The 27301-nt window shown below is 32.8% G+C and overlaps 2 protein-coding genes and 1 long non-coding RNA gene across 5 annotated transcripts; 1 reads left to right on the top strand and 2 right to left on the bottom strand.

The window, feature by feature from the left end:
* Nucleotides 1-5010: 5010 nt before the first annotated feature.
* Nucleotides 5011-10293, bottom strand: LOC119641870. 3 transcript variants are annotated; one of them, XR_005247908.1, is made up of 5 exons: nt 7195-7283; nt 7043-7110; nt 5750-6985; nt 5298-5683; nt 5011-5243 (listed from the first exon to the last, which is right to left on the bottom strand). It is a non-coding gene; the product is annotated as an uncharacterized LOC119641870 (long non-coding RNA). The 3 variants fall into 3 exon arrangements; XR_005247912.1 differs by having other exon boundaries at nt 5012-5243; nt 5395-5683; XR_005247907.1 differs by lacking the exon at nt 5011-5243 and adding an exon at nt 10237-10293 and having other exon boundaries at nt 5333-5683; nt 7195-7338.
* LOC119641795 (cytochrome c oxidase assembly factor 7 homolog) lies at nt 7394-8513 on the top strand. Its single transcript, XM_038040681.1, has 3 exons — nt 7394-7537; nt 7625-7914; nt 7977-8513. The coding sequence occupies exons 1-3, from the start codon at nt 7438-7440 to the stop codon at nt 8358-8360; spliced, it is 774 nt and encodes a 257-aa protein (XP_037896609.1). The 5' UTR covers nt 7394-7437; the 3' UTR covers nt 8361-8513.
* A 1359-nt stretch (nt 10294-11652) lies between the features above and the next one.
* LOC119634500 (citrate synthase, mitochondrial-like) lies at nt 11653-24748 on the bottom strand. The gene is made up of 5 exons (XM_038028718.1): nt 24716-24748; nt 13087-13226; nt 12675-13031; nt 12148-12606; nt 11653-12078 (listed from the first exon to the last, which is right to left on the bottom strand). Exons 2-5 carry the CDS (start codon nt 13177-13179, stop codon nt 11653-11655), a joined length of 1335 nt encoding a protein of 444 aa, XP_037884646.1. The 5' UTR covers nt 13180-13226; nt 24716-24748.
* Nucleotides 24749-27301: the final 2553 nt, after the last annotated feature.

Genomic DNA, 27301 nt, shown 5'->3' with positions numbered 1-27301 from the left:
GTTACTGTTCAAACTATTACAAAAAATTACAATAACACAAATGCAGTAGAAAATAAGTACCGATCATGCCAATCAAACATGCTTACCGTGTGTAAAAATAAAAATTTTATCAGAGTTGAATCAAACGAATCCAAAATCTCGTACGGTTGATATTGCAGAAGGCCACGAAAAAATGTAGCCTAATTAATATTATTCCCAAAACCGTTCAAAATATTTAAAAATCCAGCGAATTTCATACCCGTATTCCAAGAGAAACCCCATTTATAAGCGAAGTTAACATGATAAAATGCCTTGAGTTTCAAAACTCAAGGCATACAGACATACGCGTACAGTTGTAAAGTAGGGGTTCTTTCGGCTGCTTCGACCACTACTCTATCACAATAGAGTAAGTAAGATCGTAATAACGGCCTGCCAAGAGGTGAAATCACATCGGCAAGAATATAGGCTTGCTTGGTGGTTTGAATGGTGAAAAAAAAGGAAAAGAACAAAGTGTGTTGGTTGAGGGTAGAAAGCGAAGAGATCGAGTTGAGAAATGGACTCGTTTTTGTTAACGAAAAATTTTGAGCAGTGTTTTTTTTTCTTAAACAAGGAGCTAAAATAATTTTTTTTATCAATAAATGAATAATGTAGAAAATTATTGGTAAACGATGACATTTATAAACAAATGGTCGTAAAGTATTAATAAAGTATTATGACAAGTTTGAGCAGAAAAATGTTTTATAATAAAAAAAAGAAAAGGATTTTTAAAAGAAAAATAATAACACAAATACAACAACTTGACAAAGTAAAGATTATTGGAGTAAAAAAAAAACTATACGTATAAAGAAATGTGTTTGGAAGAGAAATTAGTTAATTAAATAAAATAAAGACAACTGTAAAATTATTTATAAAAACTCAGGAAGTTGCTAGTAAAAAGCTTTCGAATTAGAAATTTAATTATGTACGGCTAAAATTGCTCAAACTTTCACATTACAACTACAACCACTTTATTGTTATAATCATGTCTGTTTAATAAGAACAAAAAGAAAAAGAAAGAAAAACAAAAGAAATTGTATTAAGGAAATAAAAAACAAAAAAAAAAAAAAAATATAACTTTGAGAAACATTGTAAAGTATAGCAAATATATTGTATCATAAATATATTGTATCATAATATGAAAGAAACTGACTTGATTGAAATAAGTTTTAATTAAATTTTTGCATTTTTATTATTGACATCCGTACGTGAGTGCTAGACAAATTTTGCAAAAGGAAGCGAGTATATGCATATGAATGCATATATTTACAAGGATCTAAAAGGATTATAGTATTATTTCCACGTTTTCTTATTCGCATTAACATTTTTTTTAAAAAACCACCGCGGACATTATATATACACGTCAATATCTTGATGCCGTTATGCACACGATATGTACATATGAAGAAGCCTCTCGCCAGGATGGGAATGCAAAGTCGGAATCGTATTAGGAATGTTGCTGTAACATCCACAAAGAGATAAACGCACTATCATCGGGCGGGGAAAGCTAATCAAACCAGCTGGACGGCGAGAGAAACTATGGCTTAAGCCTGGGAAATGAAGACTTAGTGCAGCGTCAGCGTACGCCTTTTTATTAAAATCTAAGGTAAAACATAATATAGTATAATAAAAACATTTTTAACGTATGAGAAAAAAAATATATATATTATATAAACTTTAGAAAAAAAAGGAAAGTATGATGCTTGGCTAAGCCGTACATCCAACCGCTGGAGCGGAATATGGGTGAGTGTGCGCGCGAGTGAGGGTAAGGAGGCAGGGAATGTGCACTGTTTTAGTTTTAAAATTTTTTGCCATGCGCCACGGCTTGTTGTATACTTTGTAAACGCTCTACTGCGCAAAGAGTTATGCTGTTGACATATGATAATATAAATTTTGGGGGACACGTAATGTTTAGCGACGAGTTTAAGTTTAGGATATTCGGATACCATGGTAAGCAAAGGAATGAAAAAACGTAATATAGTGATGGCAAACCAAAATTTGTTGCCGACTGCAAAGTATGATGGAGTGCTTGCCATGGTTTGGGGATGCTTGCCTATGAATGTTTACGAGCAACTAACTAAACGAGCAACTATGTAACGATGACAACATCATACAGAAATAAATAAAGACAAACTTATATATTCATCATATGGTTGAGTATCTGTTGTAATCACTAGACGGATCACACAGCAGAGAGAGGTGAAAAGAGATAAAAATTGTTGTTTATATTTAAAAAAAAAACTTTAGAAAATTGAGTATACACTTACTCTACTCATATACTTGATATAAGCTTGCAAAATTGAAAAAACCTCAAACCTATATGTAATGGTCAGAAACTGCATAAGGAAGCAATTTACCAAATAACTATAAGAAAAAAGTGCGTAAGTGGAATAGTTTTTAGTACATTTTTTAAATTGACAAATTTTGCAATTGTATTATTTCTTAAAACAACAGATCTACGCCTTTGCGTGTTTTTTCTTATTTGCTTTACAGTTTTTTAGATAGCGTAAAGGGATAGGAAGCGCCGCGCAGAGCACATCTGTGCCTCATCGCGAGTCTCTGTCGTGAAGTACGATCCTCTTCCATAAAATGACAGGTCGAAGCATTCTGGGTAATCTTTATATGTTGATCAACTAAGCAAACCGAGTTTGTGATACGTATGTGTATCATATACATATTTGAAACACTTATCTTACTGTTAATATTTTCACTAATTATGCTATCGTTGGATTAAAGTGATTTTCTAAGCTGGCTTTCTCGTTTGTTTGGCTTAATTTTACTTTGCAATCATACAAATTTACGTTGCCTTTTTTGAGGCATTCACGACATCTTTTCTGAAAATCGTCCGAATTTAAATTCATGCTTTTAATTAATATTTTATATATTGGTTTTTTCCTTTTTCGTACTTGCTTAACTTTTCTACATAATAACTTCAGTTTTTGGTTGTTAATTTTAATATTTTTTGCCTAAGTGATTTCAAAAAACCAAGAAACATCAACCAATGCTAAATGCCTGGTTTCATACGCGATGGGAAACCAACCGAAAACCGAAAACTTAAGCTTTAAGATACGTTATTTTCCCTCTATATATAATCCACAAAAAGCGGGAGTTAATAAAAAATAATGGGTAACGATGTCATGCATAGTGCATTATCCTCCGAAAAGAGTAAAAGATAGTTAAGATTTTTGTACGTAATTACCTTCCAAAATGAACGTACCGCTACAGATAATTGGAGCCGGATAGTCCGATGCCTTTATAATATCTCTTATAAAAACTGCTCTTTGTCAATGCAGCACAGGAAAAATCAATGTGGTTCTTCAAATAGTTTTATAATAATAGCATTTTTTATTGTGATACCCAACGCCAAGTAACTAATAGTAATTTTCTACATTAACAAATATCAAGTTAAAGGTCACCATGGGGATACAATAACCAACAAAAACAAAGAGGATAAATGTATTAAAAAATTTTTCGGATCTGCGAAATTCTGCACACTAATTATATACCGTGAAAAGTAACTTTCATTTTTGAGTTTCGAACTGTTCGCTTCACGTGCATACTTTTCATGTAACTCTCAGACCAGGGCAAAATTAAATAGCTTACGTTAGTTAGTTTCAGAGTTATTATTCATATATCAGAGTTGTTTTTATAAAACAAAACCGCTGTCAATAGAAAAAAATCTAAGCGGAGAAATGGTTTTACTTACATACACACGAAATAGTAAAATATGTTAAATGATTAAACAAAATTTACTCGAAAATACATAGCTTTTTTCAACGAAATATTTTGTCTTTCCAACCCTTTTTGTGCTTTTGTCATAGGATGAATACCTGACGAAAAATAATTATTAATACCGAATTGTCAACACTGTAAGTACTGCTGACTGGCTATTGAAATAAATTTATGTAAATGACCAATTTGTGCAAATTTTTTCTTTCTCTGCCAATGGAAATTTATTTTGAAAACAAGAGAAATAAGGATCAAATTTCACGCTTTTTTGCTTACAAATAAATAACATGACACAACCACTAATAAAATCCTACAATTGTAAATAAAAAGGATATTATATAAAATTTTTAATAAAATTAACTGAAATAATGAACACAAATATTTTCGTATATTTGGCGCACCAACTAAAAACTTTGGTGAATTAAGAGTACTAATTAGATAATTGGAGTAAGAAGCAAAAAAAAAAAAAACAAAAGAAAAAATAATACCAATAATAATTAACTAACTTACTTTTCACAAATTTATTATTTTTGTTTCGTTTCAAAGCCGTTTCGATTTTTATTATTATTATTATAATTTTAGACTAATGAAGTAAATTTTTAGACTAAAAAAAAGACACTGAGCACTAGCAACACAGGCTATCGGCTCAGAAGCCGTTTCGAATTAAACAATTTTGTTTGGAATTTACATTGCAATTTACAACTCCTTCTCTTATAAGTGCACAAAACCCCAAAACGTGATTTGACAGATATGAGAGAGCGTTTCTAGCACCTATTATACATGGCACTTATTATGCGTAGTTTGGATTAAGGGGTATAGTTATGTAAACAGGCGTTCAACACCGTGATTATTGCCTGGTTTTTTTAACAGACAATTGATTATCGCCAAGAAGTTAATCAGGCACCATCATCGCCAGCTTTCAAATACTTCTCCATAAATTTTCCATTAGAATGCATTAATAACTGACAGAAACGTAAAAAATGAGAGCCAAATTGGCGTTTATTTGCATTGCATAAAGAATGGTAAACAATAACAAGCCTGCAAAGTGAAATGAGTAGAAAATTATGTACAATTTGATGATTGAAAAAGATAAGAAAGTTAAATCCAGTGACTACATTTTGAAGTTTTTACTGCAGAAAAGATTCTTTTTAACAAATTTTCCATAAAAATGAATGTTGATAGGTCTGTTATAATATATTGTTAGTGATTAATCTTTTTTTCTTTATGCTCCTATATGAACAAATAAACTGAAGATCTAGTATATAAAATGTTTTATTCTCAGTATTTATTTAAGTTTTGACAACTTTTGTATGAGTTGCAAGTTTAAAAATTATTTATATTTTTAAGATATTATTATATATATAAGTCTTGTGCCAGCAATCCCCTAGCTTGTTCACCCAGATGCATCAATTGTGGTGCTTCCATATAAATATCAATAGCATCATCTTCATAGGTCGCCCAAAAGAGCTCCTGTCACTATTTAGTGCACGCAAATGAAGCTGTAATTAGATTATTGAAATACTAAATACAGTAGTACTAATTTTTGTGCACACCAATGCATGTTTCCAATTACTCGCTTTTCGTTGTATTTTTTTTTTTTTTTTTTTTTTGAAGCAAACCCGCAAGGCTTTAAAGGATGTCCACTATTACCTGAAAAAGATTAGAAAGATATAAAAGTAGTAGAAGTAGATGTAGAAGTCTCCTTTCCAACTCTTGTAACACCTCTGATACAATGGTTGATGCAACGTGCTTTGTGCATCACTTATGGTATGGTCGCTGTGGGCCAGCCATTGGTAACGTCTGAAAGCCATAACTCCAAAGTCATGGCTAAGCGCAACACCGGTGGCATATATATGTTGCATTCATACCACGACTCATACCAACTTTCCCCAGAGCATAATGAGAAGCCGCTTTGGGAACACAGAAGTTCTGCACAAATCTATATACAACAATATAACACATATATTTATACGTCGTTTTAAAATACTAGAAACAATTTACTTACTCGTTTTGAGGTAGCGCTAGGGGGTCAGGGGCATCCTGCAAAGCCTTTCTCGCCCGTCTCATGCTGATCCGTCCTTCTCCGTTGCGCTTGTCATTGTTTTTATTTTCAGTGAACGAGCAGAAAAGGAAGTTACGATGCATTGTGTTAGAAATACACATTAATCAACATTGTTTAAATTAGTTCGATATTTGAAAAACAAATTATTCTTATTTTTACCTAATTTTTTTCCTTTTCTTCACTTCTTCAATATAAATTAAGCTTTTGTATGTTTTAAGTTTGATGACGTATTTTAATAGAAGAGTGAAAAGACAGATACGAATTAAGGAAGATGAGAAATTGAATGAAATTAATCTGGGTCTTCATGTTAGCATCCACGCGAACAAATCAAATCGTTCTTTTCTTTGGCTTGCTGTAACTTGCCATAACATGACTTAAGGCCATTTTTAATTTCCATTGTACTTTTCGCTCCTGGCACTTATTTGCAAAAGCTTTAACTTATTCGCCAATATTACCTGCACTTTAACATTCGCAACTGATTGGAATTTCAGGTATGTGTAAGTATTCGCGCCAGTTTGGAAAACAATGCAACTTATTTAGCGCCGATTTTTAATTTTTTTTTTTGTGTTTTCTCATAAAGGTGGTTAATATTCTGTTTCATTTTATTTCGTCCACAATTTTACATAATGTGGCTTTTGTGCATGTTATTTGTATGGTTTTGTTATTGATTGTATCGTTGCAAACAGCCATACGTCAAATTTGTCCCTAATTTCCCCATTCTAATGTCCTATAGCGAAACTCTCATGGTTTCGTTTTTTTAAATTTTTAAATGAATACCAACTTGGGCCGTCAGGCAGATAATGAAAATGATAATCAATTTAATCTTCTAGATTTTGTGAAGCATAAAAAATTTGTAAAGATATTTTGATTTTGTTTGCATACCGAGTGACAGTGATTTCGGGACAGCCGATAGTTTACGCTATATTCGGGACAAAATCAAAGTGGATTTTCTGATATTAAGCTGCGACCTTATCACAAATGCCAATTTGTTTCCACTAATTAATATATTCCGGCAACATGACGCGGCTTTGGCAATTTTACTCTTTCGAGGCGGTTTTGAACCAGATGTTATTTTACCCGGGCCCAAATCGAAACACAAGCCAAAACGTGATTTAATCGGAATAAATCCAGACACTAAACGTCTATTATTTTTGGCAGCTGCCAGTGATTTTGAAGAAACTATAAATATTAACTCTCATTTGCTGCGCAAATATGATAAAATGACTGTACACTCACAGCTAGTCGATGGGCATGTTTACGTTATCTCAGCCAAATGGTACATTTCCATAATAAGAGTTAGTTAACTGAAAGATACATAATTAGTAAACAAAGCCCAAAATGAAATCTGATTAACGCAATACATAATTGGTAACAAATATTTTACATACTCGGTTGTATTTTTCCGTAAATGAACACAAATCCGTAAAAATCACATGATTAACTTAATTCAGCTAACACCTGTTATATATTTTTCTTGTTTTTTCTTAGAACAGCTGGTAAACTGATGATTGACATCGTTATAGCGGACAGACCTAGAGGAAAAAATATAAGATTATTTTTGATATTTTCTTGCGTTTTGTAATTAAAATAGGATTGAAACAAAAAGAAAACCCCACAAGCTTAGGAAAACCATGGCGTACGACTTGAAAAAGGAGTCAGACGTGAAAGAATACATAGAAAAGTTGGGTGTTGAATATCGTTTTGGTTGCTACTCAGAGAAGAAACCAGAAGGTAAGAAATAAAAATGAGATATACACATTCTAACCTTAAAGAAAACGTATTTGAAGTAATAAATTAAAAAAATGTACTCGCATATAGTTTGCCATTTGTTAGGCGATTATTTGGAAGGTATTAAAAAAGATTTTGAAAAGGCCGCCAAGGTTTACAAATCGACGTGTGATGATTATGGTTATGCAAAATCTTGTTTCAAATTTGGCAATTATAGCTTTCTTGGAAAAGGGAAGAGTGGCAGCAAAGGAGATGCAAAGGCTGCCTACAGTTATTACGAGAAGGGATGCAAACTGAACGACTCTGATTCCTGCTTACATTCGGGACTTTTGCTGGTATCACGTTCTATGCCCAAAGAGATTGACAGAGATGTTCCTAAGGTAAGCAGCTCCATTATCATAATTATAGGAAACCCATTTAGTACAATCTTTCAAATCTTTAGGGTTTAGAATTTTTAAGTAAAAGCTGTGACATGAACAATGCTACCGCCTGCTTTTATCTCTCAGGTATGCACATATCTGGTGTACAAAAGAAACCCGAAGAATATAATCCTCAGGCTAAGACAGATTCGCCATCCCAAAATAGCGGTGAATACATTGTTGAAAAGGATATGAAGAAAGCTTTCGAATTTGCTTACAAGGCTTGCGAGTTACGCAATATGTACGCTTGTGCTAATCTAAGTCAAATGTACGCACGTGGAGATGGTATTGAAAAGAATGAAGTCGAAGCCGAGAAATATAAAAAGATGGCTTTAGAAATGCAGGATGAAATCAAAAAGCAACAGCAGACTCTGAGTTTCCAGCAGGGTTTGAAAAATGCGCAATAGTCTGGCAGGCATTTGGGCAGCTGAGCACGCGCATTCATATTAGGCCTGTTTTTTCGGGACATTTTATTTGTTAAAACTCCTTTTGCACGCCCTAAACGAGAACTTTGTAGTTCTGTCAGTTAGTTCTTATTTTCATTGTATATATAAATCGCATTATATGACAAACAAAAGCAAAATAATAATTCTGTGTTGCTTAAACATTTTTAACAATATATTTTGTTTCTTAACTACGTTTTCTATATTTTTCAATATAAACCATATTTTTCATATAAGGCAGTAAATAAAGAAATATAAGAATAAGTTTTACAGATCTTTAGAAAAGGCTGCTAACGCTGGCTTAGGTAGTGTGTATTTGAATATATATTTATGTTTACATAATGTACGATAGTTTAACTTTTACATACGCAAATCCTTACGGACTTGTGCATTTAGGGGTATATTTCCTTTCAGAATATTAAGCATCTTAAAATATATTGAGGCTCTTTCCAGGCGGAAAAGAATATATTTTTCAGGGCCGTGTTACTGCTTTTTTCTTATTTCAATGTTCGCTTTAATATTTTGTTAAACATCTAATATTTATTAACAAATGTATACTTACCACATACACAAAAAAGTTTGGAAAAATATACACGAAACTTACGCACAAATTTCCATAAGATATTACTTGGTAGGTAGCGACTTTTATCTGCTGTCACATGCAATACAGAAATAGGACTATCTTGTATGCTATTTGTTATTCGTTTGTCTATCCATTTTTCTCAACTTTTTTTACTATTTTTTATTTTTTTGACTTATTGTTGTCACTACGAGGATCCTCCGTAAGCAGTAAAGCGTCGACCGAATTTGGTTAACATGGCTATCAACATCTCAAAACCTAATGCTACTCAAGAGTACACCTAATTTTTGTAGACTCCGTTGCTTATTCTTGATTGTTTTAAAAGATTTTTTTCTTTTGTCCGTCTTCCGAGTAGCAGATGACGGATTGAACGCATTTCCCGATGAAGGCTGCCGTAAAATGCAAATCTAAGTAAAAAAATTGTGGAAAGTAAAGAAAGCAAACATATTCGTGTAAATTGGGACGGTTAAGAAAGATGATGATTGTCATACAGGTCGAACCCAAAGAATGTTTAAAAGCAATTCCTTACATGTGAGCAGCTGCCTCAAACACAAGAAAAAAATAGACTTCATTAAGCATTAGCAGGAGCTGACAAATAGGTGAAGTCAAATGTCTACTATTCAAGTTTACGCTCTAAATTTGGTGACATTAAAGAAACATGATGTTTTGCGATTTCCTGAAAGTCAACGAACTCACAACTGGCAACGGTGCCCAAGATATCTTATATAATTGCGCTGAGTATTAAGAGGCAGCGTATACATGCATAGAGAAGGATAAGGCGATCCTTTAGCAGGACAGTTTTTAGTTCTATATTGCAAGAACCCTAGAGATACAGGTTGTCTCTCATTTTCGGAACACTTTTTGTTTCTGATTAATGCTCAGCTTACCCAATGGCTCATAACCTAGGAGAGCAGCGCTTTTACCGTTATGGTGACATCAATCGTTAAGTTAACTCGTAAATAACTTCATAAACCAAATAATTTTTTCAACGCGAATGGCCAAAAAAAAAAAACGACATGAAACTATGCGGCCGCTGGCTTTAAATCGTAAATAATTCCTAATGGATTCGACTTAGCTTGGCGCGTTGTAAAAAATTAAACAATAAATAAGTTCCATTAACAAAAGTTTTATCGTTAAATTTCGTACGGAAAAATGAAATTTCGCTTAATTACTCTTTTATTTATTTCTTTATTTCTTTTACTTGAATTTTACTAAATTTATTTTAACTACGTTTTAAGTATGTGTACACCTTTTACTTACGCATTTGATTATGAACTTATTAGCACAAATGTACATAAGATTAATTTATTATTATTATTTCAGTTTCAGCATTTTGTCTTAATAATAATTGCACTTTTAAAATTTTCCAGATATTATTTCACTTAAAACATAATATTATTTCATTAAACGTCAAAAGCAAATTTTGGAGATGATTTCAATAAAACATTGGGAAATATTGCGGATATACATCTGTAAATACTTTATATTATATCAGATTAGACTTTTTGAAAGAATAATAAAATAAATATGCATACATTCACATATCGATCTAAGTTTTTAGTAAAAAATTCCATACAGCAGAATGAAACACCTGCCATAGAAACATAAACAAAATAAAAATGTTGCGGAGAGAATTTTTCTGAGTTGTTGTTCATTTTCATCGAAAAGATGATGGATTTTGTTCATTTTCATCGAAAAGATGTGTAGCTTTTGTTTAGATTCATAGAAAGATGTGTAGCTTTTGTTGAATGATTTAATTGAAGCTTTTTTTAAAGAAATAACTGTTTTTATATCCACAATAGAGTTTGTAAATTTATTTTTTTACGTATAATTATGTGATTAATACGATGCACATATTTAAATCTATATTTTCTTGTTTCAACTATATATAGTTATTGATCAAAATATAGTTTGCTTAATTTACCTCCTACCAATATATTTGCAAGGTCAAGCAATATGGAGAAGAATTGGAAGGTCGGCACACAGACTCTAGGATTATTTATTTCGAAACAATTTGAAAATATGTATAAGAAACTCAACAAATTTGCCAGAAACACTATCAAATTCACATTGAAAAATGTATGATGAGCTTGCCAACACTTCCGCAATTTACACACTTTTCGAGACGGTATTTACCGTCATTTTTTTGTTTTCAAGAAGTCAGAATGGTGTATTAGAGTGAAAAGAATTTAGCAGCAGTCGCCATAGTCATTACTAGAATTTGATACGGTTCATAACAATATTTATAAAATACTTTTTATATATGGCTGCTAAAGTTTGCGATTTGATTTTGTATATTATGTTTATTTATTCATTTGTATTTGTTAAAATTAACGCCATCATATATCTGAAGAAATACTGTGAAAAACACGTAACATTAAGCAATTTTTTTACCCATGTAAGTAGTACAATGTTATTATGTATTCACATATATACAATATATATGCACACATATGCAGTAGTTATGATATGTTAGTCACCTAAATTTTTATATTGGACATAAGTTCAAGCGTTAAAAATTCTAGAAGTTTTTAGAGTTTTATAGGAAATTCTTTTGTACCGGAGCATTACTAACTCGTTAGCCTTAATTTTTGTCGTTGTTATTTGGAACTTAATTTGAAATATATCAAAGACATATTCTTTAGAGGACAGTTTTGTTTCTTAAAGTTTGTTTTCTTATTTTTCCTTTGCGTCTTTTGTGTCATTTCCCTGTTTGTCTTTACCTTCCTTTTTGGCTTTGATTAATTCCAACAAACCTTCCGTAGTGGTTGTGTCAGGACGCTCTATGGGATACATAAAAGCTCTGGCCCATACGAGCTGCGACATTAGGCCAATAGCACGCGACACGCCAAATAATACTGTGTAAAAATCATTCTGTTTCATTTCGTAATAGGACAACAGCACACCCGAATGAGCATCAACGTTCGGATAGGGATTGTTTATTTTTTTCAGACTTTTCAAAAAATTCGGAACCACTCGATATAGTTGATGCACTAAATTAACCATAGCATCATCTTTTATGTTGCGTTTGGCGAAATTTTCTTGGGTAGTAAAACGGGGATCGGTAACGCGCAATACAGCATGACCATAGCCGGGTATAACCTATAAGAAACAACCTCTCAATAACATAAAGAAAAGATTTCGACTAGAAATTGTGGGCTATTAACAAACCTTCCCTGGTTTTAACCAACCCTTAAGCCAATTTAACACCTGCTCATCGGTTGGAGTTTTGCCTATGTCCTTGATTAATTCATTCAAAAATGTCAATACCTCTTGGTTAGCAAGACCATGCAATGGCCCAGCCAAACCGTTCAGACCAGCGACAAAAGATATGTAAGGATCGGCCAATGCCGAACCTACCAAATGGCAGGCATGAGCGCTAACGTTGCCGCCCTCATGATCAGCGTGTAGGGTTAAATACATCCGTATGCACTCATCGAACTTAGGATTTTTAAAGCCCATCATTTTAGTAAAATTCGCTGACCAATCCAATTCGCAGTCTACTTGGTAGCAAATTTTTTCTCCGCGGTAGTTATGATTGTAGGTGTGGGCTGCGATTAAAGTAATTTTTGACAACAGGTCCATGGCATCTCTCAATATAAGTCTCCACCATTCCGTTTTCTGGTGTTCCTATAGTAAAAGAAACGTTACCTTCGCTTTTGTTCGCTTTTTCATACAAATTATTCAATTCTACTTACTTTGCGTTTTTTTAGCGTTATAGAGTTGAGCTGTAATGCTTGTAAACCGATGGCAAAATGCGTCATAGGGTGCAACTCTTTCGGCAAACTATCCATTACTTGTATGACATATTCTGGCAATGTGCTGTGCTCATTTAAATATTTTGTAATATATTTAACCTCCTCTTGAGTAGGTAGCTTGCCCGTCATCAGTAGCCAAATCATACCTTCCGGCAAGGGGACACAGCCGTCTTCAGCACGCGGTAGACATTCCTCTATTTTAGCTGTGGAATGACCCCGAAATAATATGCCCTCTTTTGGAAGAACACATGATGTCTCACATATAAAGCCCAATATACCGCGCATACCACCGTACAACTGTTTCAATACATTTTTACATTTTTCAATCGTTTACAATGGCGTTGATATTTACCTGGCTCACTTTGATGGTATCCACAACCGTTTTACCGTGTTCTAAAATAACTTTTTTGACAACTTCTCTTTGCTCCTTAACTATTTCTTCCATTGTCTTTTCCAAACTTATGGTTTTGCAACTTTTGCTATGTTGAGATGCTAACAAAATGTTTAAAAGATTCTATTTCTCTTTGTAAGCAAATTTCCCTGGCGTAAATATAAGAATTTTTCAACCCACCTTTCCATATTTTTGCATTTTATGTAAGGCCAACATTTTTTTTCTTTTTTTTTTTTAATAAAAAAAAGCAAATCGAGTGGCTGCAGAGGTCTATTGTTATATTAAAAATTTCTTTCAAGAATTTGAATTTGAAAGACTTTCACCGGTTAATGTGAAAATATGTTTAGCTGACAAGTATACTACTGTATGAACTAAAAATCAAGTGTTTATATGAAATCAAATATTTGTACGTGCAATGTATTCTGTCGAATATTGGCTTAAAAAACAAACTCTTTTTCGTTTTAGTTTTTTTTTTGTATTTATGTGTACTTTATATAAGTAAAAATTACATACTTTTCATTTATCTTTTATAACAGATAACGAGTAGGAAACTTATATTCGTGACCGAATTTTTTGTACTTATCATGGTTATCACGAAAAAGGAAAAAAAGTAAAAGAATCCTATCAAATTTTTGTACATTTATCTCCTATAATTTATAAATAATGGGAAAAACCCCAATGTTCTATTCATTTTGAAAAACAGAGGGGTTTCGATTTTTCGTAATACTTGCGATGTTTCTAGAAAATTTGAAGTCGATAGCTTTGTTTTGACGGCCAGGAGAACACTTATAACAAACCTTACATATACATTACAAATGGACAGACAACAGGATATGCTTAAATCGATTCAGAATTTAGAGCTGATCAAGAATGTATATACCTTATGGGGCGTGCGAAGCTGCCCCTTAGGCGTTGCAAACGATTTTGTCAAAATGAGTATACACCCCATTCTTCGGTGATGGGTATGAAAATCATCGTATTGCCACTGGAGTTATATAAATTATCTGTTATTTGGACCTCTATAGCTGAGTCCAATATATATAAAAGTCTAAGCCTCCAAACAAAAAAATAATGGAACCCTAGCTTTTGTAATAAATTATAGTAAGAGATATTTAACATTTTGGAGTTTCCAAAACTGTTTCACAAATTTTATAACACCGTCGATGGCCATTATACGTTTTTATTATTTATTCTAAAATCTGAAAATATGGTGTGTCTTTTTTTAATTTTTTTGCCATTAAAAGAAAAAAACCGTACCGTTTGCCAATGCTGCCCAAGAGTGCTTATATGATATATAAGATTATTAAGATCTTCGCGTACATATTTGACAATGGCTGATATATGCAAACTAGACCGTTTCCTCAAAGCTGGCACTCAAAGCCAGTAGTCGGCAGTTGACTGATTTTGTTTACGTATACTATTAGACATTTTAAATGGATATTTGGTTCGTCGTTTGTTTTTGTAAACTCTTTGCTTAAATCAGCTGTAAAACTTTTTCGAAATGACTCCAATAATTCGAAGCATTTAACTATATCTATATATAGGAATCATCAGAGGCTTCTCCTTCGAGTCGCGTGCGCCGTTCAGTCTCTCTATAAACACTTTGTCGATATGTTGGGTCACATAGGTCATTTATGTTATCTCTTGCACATTGCATCACGTGTTCATTGTTGCTTCCTTCCACAATGCACGCATTTGCGTTTGTACAAGAGTTCGTAGCTGTGTCAGCACAGTTTTGACGTTTAATTGTTTATAGTGGATCGCGGAACGTATGACGCAATTCATAATTTTCGTGCTTTACTGACACGTGCTGAATCGTCTGTCACAGCCTCACTCAATATAAGGGCTTATATTTTGTGAGAACGTTTATATGAAAAATCAGTCATACATAAACTTATTCAATAGACTTCCGGTCTGACATATATACAGCAACACTGTTAGCAGCTCCATACGATTTCTGAATAGAACCCGTCTTCAAGCAGAACGTGTCGAAACTTATATAATATTCCGGCCTTTAGCTTGTAAGTTACAGATGCACAGCAAATCGTACAGGGTATAACAAACTTGAAAATTTGTAAACAATATTACATCTATGCTTTTATTTTATGAAAATTTGTGGCCTCGAATATTTATGGGAAACATCAAGAGGATTAATAAAGCGTTAGGGTTTATAATTAAATTTATTATTGTGAAGAGAAGGGTTGGTAGATAAGTGGAAACTATTACTCCTTTTCCACTTTGCCAAGCGTTTGCTTCCATACGATATTTGGATATATGATGAGGATAATTTTCCTTTTGGTACATTCTTTACTTCCATGGGTGTATAGATGAAAGACAACCAAGTCGACTGTAAACAGAAAAAAGGTAATAACAAACTTTCTAGTATGAGTCTTAGCTGCATTTGTATCACATCTCAATTCTCCAAATAGTTCCGATAAGCACATTTTGTGACATCGAGAACTACGTATACCTTGTAGTCTATTAAGCATATGAGGTCTTTATCAAATTGAACGAATTGCAGAAGAAGAAACATGATTGAATAGAATCGTTGTTTTGTCTTTATTAGATTTTGCGACTAAGAATGTAAATACCCAATCTTACTTTTCTTGGAGGTGTTTGTGGGATCGTGGGAACGGTTTATGGTTCTCGATATCCAGTAAGCTCGACCGCAATTTTTGCGTATAGGTTCCAATTCCACATTATCGAGTCGACGTATCAAGCAGTAAGTTTACGGAAGCTTATAAAGTATAAAGTATGCACTTACTTTAATATTGAGTGCAAAATTTCCCGATCATAAAATTGCGGTCGAGTAACCTATTCTTTTTTTTTCCTTTATTTACTAAGTAAGCCATAGGCCTATTAGCTAGTTACATGAATACATTTCATGTGTAAAAAGAAATTACAAGATAGTGAGTATACAAGTCAGCTAGATAGCTGCCCGTGTAATCACCTTGCTCCACAAATCCCTTAATCATCCATTCCTATCAGCAACAAAACATAAATTATAAGTTTAGAAGGGCGCTCAATTTTCCGCTAAACGTATTGAACGAATCATAGAAGGATTTCAGACTCAGTGGTAACGAAATCCAATATCTAGCAGCACGAATAGTAAAAGGTTGTTCGACTGATGAAATGGAAAAGTGTGGCATTAAAATGAAACGGTTCTTATTCGAGCTAGACAACTGCAATCGGTCTATTAAAAGATTTGGAGATCGAGATTGAGTGATTTTGCAGAAGTATATAAGCAATCTAAGTTTTAGATAAACGGGAGAGGAGAATTTTAAGAAAGTATGAACGAGGAGATATGGTCTGTAAGCTTGACGTTAAAAATAAAGCGTTTTATACCGTTAACAATACTTTGAAGCCTATTTAAGTTATAACTTGGGCATCCAAAAATATAATGCTGAATATATGTCATGAGGAGCGAATCTTGAATGGTATCCTATAGCAGATAAAGGTTTAGAGCGTACAGTTTTCGTAGCGTAAGACAAACTTTAGCAGAGACGTTGTCAATGTAAGGGCCAAAGTTGAGTTTGCGATCAACGCTTGCCCCTAGATATTGCATTGAATCTGTAAGATCAATGGAATACCAAAATATTTTTATTTTAGAATTGAAGAATAAAAAAAAAAGTTTCGAGAAAAGTTGAATTTATAATATAATTTGTTAATAAGATTAGCACATGCGACTCTATCAAATGCTTTTGTTAGATCGACAGCCACAAGGACACAGCTCCTACCAGCATTGATGTAATCCCTAATGGATTCCGCGACGGAAATTAAAAGTTTCGAGGTGCAATGTCCAGATCCTGTTATTCAGGAAGGAATCAAATTATTTCTTAATGATCTGTTCAGTAACTTTGAAGAGGCAAGGCAGTCGAGGTATATGTCATTTTTCCAACAGCACTCTAATGAATGTTCTTTTATCCAAATTTTGCAATGCGAAAGAAAAATCTGTAAAATTAGTGAAAAATGGTGGTGAATTGCGGACATTTCGTTGACGTTGCGTTTAAATCTATCCCGTTAGGGTTACAACCACTACCTCTCAGTGTAATTTTATTACGGAAAATGTGCCACATTTGCTTAGAATTAGCATTTTCGAAGAAGTTAACTTACGCCTGATTCCTTTCCAGAATCATTGTACGTGTGGACAGACAGTTTGTCACAACAACCAAGATGTCGTTCTTCCTATTTACGTAAATGCAATACTTCGCGATAAACCATAAATTAACAAAGAAATTTTTAGCAGAGACCCCCACCTTGAAGAGTGAGGGGAACCTTGATGAGCTATCCTCAATTCCTATGAAAGTCTAATGTAATTTACAAAGTCGAGTATCATATTGAAAGTATACAGGAAGAACAGTAAACTGAAGCACTAGCAATACCGAGGAGCGCTCAGCTATTTTTATTTTAAATTGCATTCTTTTGTTTTCAAAATGCCATCGGCGTCACATTATAAAGTTTATAACAGTCATTAAAATGACTATTATAATGAGACAAATATTAAGTCTCATTCAATCAAAACGGCGAATAACACTCACCAAAACTAAGTTTAAATACTAAATTATATGACGTATATATTGATTCTTTAGCTTGCAATTATCACATCGTAGTGTTCATGGAATCGTGATTAAAAACGGGTATCAATAACATTATTATTATCATTTGTCTTGATTTCTAAGTATTTAGAAAGGACAGAGCCAAGAAACCGAACGAGAGAATATTGAGAGCAGTTAGTAATTTTCTGACAGTATCAAGGATTACGCTCCCCTTGCCTCCAGACGTTGACTTTATTTGACTAAAGATTAAGTTAAGTAAACGGTTTCTGTACATTATTTGTCCTTATATTCCTCCTTTTTCAGATGTTGAAAGGAAAATACGCCTTTGCTTACTGAAAATTATTGTAATAAGAATGAAGCCTTGCATTAGTGTTGAGCAACTTTTATATACTTAAATTATTATGAACTCGTAACGATAATTTTGAGTGTTTCATACTTCATTCTTATTGTAACAAATTCACGGATTTTTTGACGGAATCTATGAATTCTGTCTTTTCCCGAAATTTTCATTTCATTTAGGAAGAATACGATTTTTGATCTAGTCGTTTTGAGTGGTACGGGCATAAAAGTTTGGCGTGGTGAACCCTTTGTCTGTTTGGAAATCGTAATCGCAAACAATATCTCTCCCACAAATACTTTTTATTTTAAAAGAAGCAAATGACCGTTATCATATATATTAATCAATCCTCGTCTGAAATGTACACAGGAATCTTTACTGCAATTTCTCTTATATTTCCATTGCAGTACACCTTTACTTTGACCGACTGTCCAGTCTGATTTGACAAACACTTCCGTAGAAACAAGAAAATCATACCGTTTTATAAGTAATATATAGACTTAATGACTGGATTGTAGATTCAAAGAGAAAGCGAAGTCAATTTCTGATTACATACAAGATATGAAAAAAAAGTTTTGGCTGGCTTTTTGGAAGTTCGCCGATTTTAAATGGAAATTAAAAGGTTTGCATCTGTTATGCAATATGAAAGTACTGAATCTTCAATTCCCGAATAGCTATCCAACTTTTCTGAGATCATTTTAAAATGCTCTAGTTGGCTTTCTCCATGTTAATTAAAGTGTTCTCGTTTGATATTTTTCCACCTGTTACTTTGCCTGTAGAAGAGATTTATCTCCAAGCACTCTTCACGTTAAGAGTTTCTTATCAGCCAGATTCTGATCGAGTTACGTCATGCATTCGTTGGACTTGTGCTGACTTCTTATACACCCCTCTAAAACGTATATTTAATAGTTGTTTAATAAATAGTTATATCCCATAAAATTTATCAAAATTTTTTTGTCACATCTTTATATGAAAGTAGTTTTGCAAACCCTATTCTTAATTATAGCAAAGCTAAACGTATTACCTAAACTGTTTTAACCTCTAATATGAAGAAGAATTGCATCAGCAATAAGGTCTATTATTCTGCTATACCAGCACGGGTTGCTTAAGGAAATATATACATTCACTAATCTTTTACAGCAAATTTGTAGTATATTTCAAACCTTTTCAGAAAATAAGCAAACTGATGTGATTTATACTTATATTTCTAACATATTTGACTGGCTTTGAAATATTCTTCTCATTTCTTAATTAAAGTGCTTAAGCTTTTCTTGAAACGTAGTGGCATGGCTCAGCAGTTACTTAACGGGTCGTTCAAAAGGGTTGCTTTTTAACTCCACTGTATCACGAGATATATCTGTCTCCCCTAGTGTTTTCCAGGGTAATCACCAAGGTCCACTCTTGTTTGCCTTATTTATCAATGATCGTTCTATATATGTACAGTAGTCTCGAATTTTATGTTTGTTGATGAGGTAAAAGCTTACACTTTTTTTAGGCCTGCTTACTTCACTCTAACCTAAAAAGCTTGCACTATTAGAGCTTGAAAAACGGCATGTCCTTGAATCTACAAAAATGTGAGAAGATATCGCTTTTGTGGAAAGCACTTCTGCTTTTAAGAATTTATTTAAGAATTTGTTTTTCATTACGAATTTATTTTGCATTCAAAACTTAAGTTCAATCTCTACGTTGATGCTTCTGAGCTTGTCAAAATTAGAAATTAAAATATGTCCGTAAGTGGTATTGGAATGGCGGGCTTTCATAGAAACCTATGCACAGTAAATTTTAAAAAACGTTTTTGTACCGATTCGATTTGATCCACGTACGACTTGTAGTTCGAAGGTCGAACTTCAATGAAATTCTCAAAAATAGACCTACATATGTGATAAAAGAACTTTTATTAATATAAGGGTCTTTAAATTCAAACGATCAACGCTTAATAAATCCCAGCAGGGCTGTCGTTTTATTAACGTAGATTTGAACCTGCAAATTAAAGTTCAATTTAGCATCGCTTACAACCAGCAAATTAGTAAAGCACGAAACACTCTCCACCATATGGGAACCAGTAAAATAGTCAATAGCAATCCGAACTTGACCACAAAACGTTACTTGTACCAAGTTAAGTGACACGTTGTTATACTTTGCACCAGACATAAAACTCGATCAACGCCGAACACAGGCATTTGTTATCCGCAAAGATATTAAAAGAATAAAATAACTGGAGATCGTCAGCAAATATAGCGCTATTGAAAATTGTAAACATGATAGTTGTCGTTAGTGAACAAATTAAAGAGCAGCGGACCCAAATAATTATATAGAATATTAACACAAAGGGTCAAGACGTAAGATGATACACCATTTGGACTTAAAATTATTTATACAAACTTCTCATTGTAAAGATGACATGCTTTTCGGCCGTTAGTTTGAACGTTGGAAAATGTTATCTCGGAACCAGATAATAAGATGCATCATAGAGAAACTGTATTATACTTTGTAATAGTTATGAATTTACCCATAAATTATTTAAGTTAGACCAATGTGCTTTCCGATCTATATCTTCATTGATCCGTCTAGCTAAGCTGTTTGGTAAATCATGTTGCCGCAAAATGTCCATTTCCACATTTTCAGCATAGAAATGAACATTATTATCGTGGCAAAATGGAACTAAGTCATTTATGAAGTCAGTAAACAATAAAAGTCCCATTTTCTCATTCAGAACTGTGTGTCATAATAATAAGGGCACCGAATTTTTAAAGTTTTTTATTCTATATATAATGTCATCACACTCATCCATGTACTAAATTATCTTATTACAATTTTTCCCTACTACTGGGAAGTAGTGTTATGATCCCAACAGGGAAAAGAGTTACATTGAAATTCGCTTGCTATACACTTTCATCTTAGCCATAAGGCCGAGAAGCGATGTTTGCTATATACAATTTCTTGAGATGGAAGGGAAACTAACAGAATAATAATATTCAAGGAGGTTATTTTAAAAAAATTAATAACAACACCGCCGCCATTTTCGACGGATATTTTTAATTGAATGTGCCAATTTGAATCTAAAAACAAATTATTTAACCTGCATGTCTATAGCTAGCGGAACATACGGAGGTTTTTAAAAATATTATTGTTTGTGTGTTTTAAAACGTTCAGCATTTGATCAGCAAACAGGCACTCTTTTGCAAATGTTTAAATAAACTTATTGAATATTCCCTATATGTTTCGTTACAGAATGTTATTTTGAAGATATTGTAAAAAGCTTCAGTGAAAAGTGCAAAAAAGTGGAAGTGATATTTTCGAAGTTTTTGAAAAATTGTGTTTGAAGAAAAGTTCGTTTAAAGAGTTGGGATGTCTAATAGATACAATTTTATGTTATAATACAGTTTTTATTAAATTTTGCAATTATTTTCGAATGTAAGTGCCATATAACTGTTGTCCCACGTTTAAAAGTCCTTTTGCGTTCTGCTTCTGTCAAAGATAGAATCACAACTTGTACACTTTACATGAGGTGTTAGACAGAACAGCAAAAAAATTTATGATTCTATAGTTAAATTTACAAATGAAACCAAAACCTTCATCTCAAACTTTTAATTTTGTAGTAGAATCCTTTCGAATCATTCTAGGCCTTATATTTATTCAAAGATCATCTCAATAAACCCACAATGCTTGGTTTCACCGGCAATCCTTTTGGGGAAAAAGACGAAAATTTCAACAAACACAATTTTTTTCTGGGTAATGTAGTTGGTCAATATATTCTGGAAGGCTGAGAACATCTCTTACGCCAGCAAAAACAATTCTGAAGAATTTACAATTGTTCTCTTTTTTAACGTCGATAGTATAAATGTTAATTAAAAAGATCGGCGTGCTTACTTAACATTCCTCGATTTTAAATTTCTTGTATTATAATATACAACATTTTTTCCCTGTGTAAAATCTTGTTTGGTTAAATATACGCCTCTGCAAGCAGGTGTTATATGACAAGCTTACAGGACTATCACAGAAAGTATGCAACTGATACCGTAAATTTCTAGCTCCGATATAAATAATTGCTCCAAAATATTAGCAAAAAAAATTTGGTGGCGTATGACGATTGTTTTTAAGATGATTATTATATCCGCCATCCAAGAATAGAGGTGTATTCATTTTACCGAAACTTTTACAACACCCTAAAGGGAGCTTCTAAAATGTAAAAAAATTCGGTTTCAAGGGAACACCATTTGTTTACTTGTCCTTCTTAGTCTTTCTTAGGGTAAGAATGATGGGTATAAAGGATCCAATTCCAGCCGTATATAGTTTTTTCACTTGTTTAGCCCCCTTTAAGCGAAAAAACTTCTATTCAGATATTTTGCGTACGAAACTAATTACTTTGAGAAACAAAGAATAGATTGGAAACATTTCATAACACAATTTATTTTCTTTTTTCCTAAACTCGGGCGCCGATATCTTCAGTTTTCGATTACCTTTCGATATTTTAAAGACGATTTTTCTTGTACTACCAACATCGTTAAAGGAAAAATGACTAAATAACAAATGTAATTGGAATCCCTTTTACACATGTGCGTTTACACCTATGCTATTCTTATAATTGTAAACACTGTCACGTACCATCTTGTCATCGCAGCAACTGTTTATATATAAACATTTACCAACTCTTCTTGGGTCTTCATACTCTGCCCCACTTGTGGAACAAGATATATTAAATTTATGCGGATGTTTGTTACACTCGGAACGGCTTGAGGTACACCCACCTTTTATTATAGCGACTCACGATCGTTTTCTGAATCGATCTAAACCTGTATATAGTCCGCTTGTCTGATATTTACTTACATATAGTTATGTTCAATTGACAGGTCGAAATTTTTGAGATATAGAAATGGTTGGTATATGCAAACTTTTCCTACATAGTATTTACAGCGTAAAGTTTTCTCTAAATGACGAAATATGATATGCATATACATAATAGCTTTCAAGGATAGATGTAATAATATAAACGGAATGTTGTTATTCAAACAACAAGTTCTTCAAGGAAAAACTCGCAACGACTAGAAGTAAGCTTTCTAGAGTTTAAAAAACTGATAACGATGTAGATATATTTGTGTGCCCGTCTGTTTGTGTATGTTTTTAATGAACATCGCTCCGATCATCAATATGGAGATACGAACTTCTAATTAAGCAAAACCTTTAGACGTTCTCGAGCAGATGTTGTTATTGACAATGGGTTAAATTGATTAAAGAAGTGAGAACTTTTCTTTTTTTCAGTTTTTTGTTCATACTAATAAGCTACGGTAGATAGATACAAAGGGAAAAGTTTCTGCGTGTACTCTGATCCAACGGGTGATCTAACGGTAGCCCTATAAAAATTGAAAAAGGCATCCTCTCCCACGCGCTATTATAGTGGAACAATATTTAAGTATTTTTTTTTGTTTTTTTCTTTAACATAAAAGAGATAAGTATAAAAGATTCGGCCATGGCCGAATATAATTTTCTTACTTGTTCCAATTTGATTTGTTGCTTTCAACAAATTTAAAATATTATAAAGCTTTTTACAATGTTAAATGTTCATAAAATCAATAAGAACGCAAGTTCTTGTTCTATCTGTCTTTTCTACAACAAAATATTTTGAGGAAATATGTTTTCTTTGTGAGAATTTTCTATTTTCCAATGATACTTTTATAGAGAAATAATAATTTTTACGATTTTATGAATATTTAAAGTACTTTCCAAGTTATTCATTAACACTAAACGTATCATGCGCGGTCAAATAACCGTTTTTAAAATTTTGTTTAAAATTTCTCGCATTCAACGTTATTGTATCATCATGTGGCTTATTGACTTTTCGTAAAATATACATACATCGAAAAGCGGGGAACGAGTTTTTATTGTAGCATCAGAAAAATATTTTGTTTATTATCTACTTTACTAAGATACATACGTTTTTTTGAAGCGGTCATATGATCGCTGATGGTAGGATGAAGTGTCGGTACGTTTAGTGTTAAAGAGTTTGCCATAGTCTTTTTACAATTTGAAAAATTGTGTTTTAAATGATATATAAATAAAAAATTACTTGCATCCATCACCTTAGCGTATGAGTGATTTCTACTTCGTTTTTTTCATTCTACCCCGCTTACAGTGAGGATTAATTAATTTGTATGGATGTATGCTATAGCAAGTTTTGGTAGACGACTTGCAATATACCCTGCCTTTTATAATATAAGTCGATTACAAATATGCAGAGCAAAATTTTCTAAATCGGCTTAGGCCCTTATGATCATCTGATATTTTGCTACGCACTTTTGTTCTGAGTCTACAAATAGCAACTTTTTATATTGAGCAAATTTTCAAAATGTTATATGTAAAAAGATTTTTTCTTTAACTTGTCGTGTTTAATAATTTTATTGTTTTTTGGCAGTTTTAATGATTTCAATGATATAAGCCTTTTCAATAATGAATTATTCATTTTTTATCTAAGGAAGTCTTATTCACTTTGCTTTGATTTTTCCATAAATTTGTTATGCGTTCGATGTGTATATAGGTCATCGCTTAATTTTAATTACGCATTGCGCGAAGCATTTTAAATTACATAGTCAACTGGAATATGATGAATATGGAAACTTTCGAATGAACCTAATTTTTAATGAGCTGTTAACTTTGAATTGTATGAGGCGGGCTGATATAGGATGTCAATAATCGGCTTTACTCGACCATAATATTTTAACTAATTTTGTAGTCATTTAAGATATTTATCTGAAAGAAGAAGAAAAGAAGAAAACTGAAATAAAACTTTTTATAAATGAGAGAAGTGTGTTTGGTACCTATAGAGATGTATGCACATGTGTGGACGTACTTTCTAGAATTGCTATAATACCCACTACATTTTATTTTATCATTATATTGTATTAAATTTATTTCTTGTTTGCATCATTTAAAAGCGACGAAATAAATACACACACACACACACACACACAAACTCTTTCTAATAAAGGTGCTCTGGGAATTGGACAGAACGAAGAGATAGCGGGCTGAAGGGAGAGAAGAGAAATGAAATCACTAACATCAAGAGAGGCGCACTGAATGCACCCTTTGCGAAGTAATAATTGACGATGGGCTAACGACGGAGAATGTCTGAAGAAGTTTGTGTGTCGCGGCGGGGTGTGGTAGATTTAGTACGCGTAGTCGTCATAGATGGCGAATCAAACATGCTACTGATGTGGACCGGTAGTATCTTTGGAAGGTTCCTACGTGCAATTCGCAGAACAAAAAAAAAAAACAGACACACGCACACACTCAAATAAATAAAATTCTGCATGCCAAAGCTGGTGCTACATGAATAAACCGACAAATTCGTCTTTAATTTGAATACAATGGAGAATGATAATGTTTGCAAAAGATGAAGAATGAATAGAACAGCGAAAACAGCAATAACAACAGCAGTAACTATTACCGCTACTATGTAACGGAGATTGATTGTCATCGTCATTTGTTATTACTATTATCTTATTTTGTAGGCTACACACATCGGCCCGACAATTCTATACTCATAGCTGTTGATATGTTTATGTGTGCTTGCTTGTTTGTATATCTCGACATAGTCACGAGTTTATTGTTAAAATCAGTTGAAATTCTCATGTTCTTTCAGACATACAAACATTCACAAAACTTTGCTTAAAATAATAACAAGTAAGGAGATTTTAAAACGACACGCACACACAAACATCTTGCAATTTTACATATTTATACACAGATGTGAACTATTTTATGTTAAGCTGTTTTTTTCTTTTTTTTTTTATCTCTTTTAGTGAATGTTGCGATTCTAGTGATTTTCTAGCGGCTCTTTTTGTTGAATTTAATTTGTTAATGTATATGTTGGTTTTGAACAGAGCGGAACATAAACGATTGTCGAAAAATGGTCATCAATTCTTTCCGTTTTTGGAATTTGAAAGAAAATTATAATTATTTGCAGTTCTTTCACTAACGATGCGTTGCTAACATCGTTGATGTAGTCCAGCGTATAAATACTTTATACATGTTGAGTACAGATACTAGCAAGCAAGATTTGTTATATTTGTATTACTCGATAATCATAGAGAAGCTAAAATTTCAATCAATTGAATCGACAATTACGTCTCAAAAACCTCAAACATTGCCAGTTAAGAAGCAAAGCTAATACTAATCAACTAAACTTTGTATTTACCAGCAACCAATTATCGAAGATATTTTGTCTTGTCGAAGCTGACACCCAGTCGCCATTATAATGGTTGAAATCTTGGAATATTCTCTCTGTAGCTATGTAATGAAACTGCGAAATCGACCCAAAGTTAGTCATACCCTTTTACCATGAAGACAAAGAGAATAAATTACCAAATCCATTAAATTAATATACCCATCGTTACTTTATTGCAAACCGAAAGTCATAATTAGTATATAACGATAGGCAAAGACTTATAACATACTTATAACCTATAATAGCCCTGACAAACAATTGCACTTAGTGATCAACTGTTAGGTAAACAATTAACATATCTCTTACACAATTTACTAGAAAAATTCTCATCAGTTGTCCGCTGCGTCCGCAAGTAAAGCATCCCGAATATGTGTCTGGTGTTACTATTATCTAAATTTGTATTTTTTGCAAAACAGGATTTTTTCAAGAAAATTGATTTTATTAAATTATGGGACTTTTGTACGGAACACTGCGAAATGTTTGACCTGACATTTTAACATAAATTATTCGACTAACTTTTCCTCACAAATTATTAGAGTTAGAGTATGGGTAATATTTACTTTATGAGATTTCGTAACTTTCTGTGTGATATATAAAGAATATATGAAGCTCATAATGCTTTGCGTGCATTTTAGGCAGGCTTTTTGATTTCCAGATCCTTCAGCGAATTTCCTTTTATATCTTCAACTGCATAGATATATTATTGTTACTTTCATAGTCAAGACTTAGCCATCTTAAATAGGTATAACGATTCTTACTTCCGTCATTTGTATTTCTAGCTAAAACCACTTCCACATTGATGAATTAAAGCTACATTTGGAGATAGTTCGGATTCAAACGTGAGACTACGCATTCAAGCTACAAAATATGAGCCAGAATGTTAATTAAATAAATAAATATTTTTTATCCCATAATTTAAGTTATACAGTGAACGGTGGTAATTACATTATATATCTGTATGATAAATATAAGAACGATGAAGATATTGCCAAAAAAAAGAAGGCATATTTACGGCAAATTTTGCTTAGAAATGGGCTTTTCTATTAAATTAGGGAATTTCAA

This window comes from Glossina fuscipes, unplaced genomic scaffold, assembly GCF_014805625.2.
Source record: "Glossina fuscipes isolate IAEA_lab_2018 unplaced genomic scaffold, Yale_Gfus_2 0, whole genome shotgun sequence".
Taxonomy (NCBI): Eukaryota; Metazoa; Arthropoda; class Insecta; order Diptera; family Glossinidae; genus Glossina; species Glossina fuscipes.
This window is presented reverse-complemented; position numbering and strand designations above follow the sequence as displayed.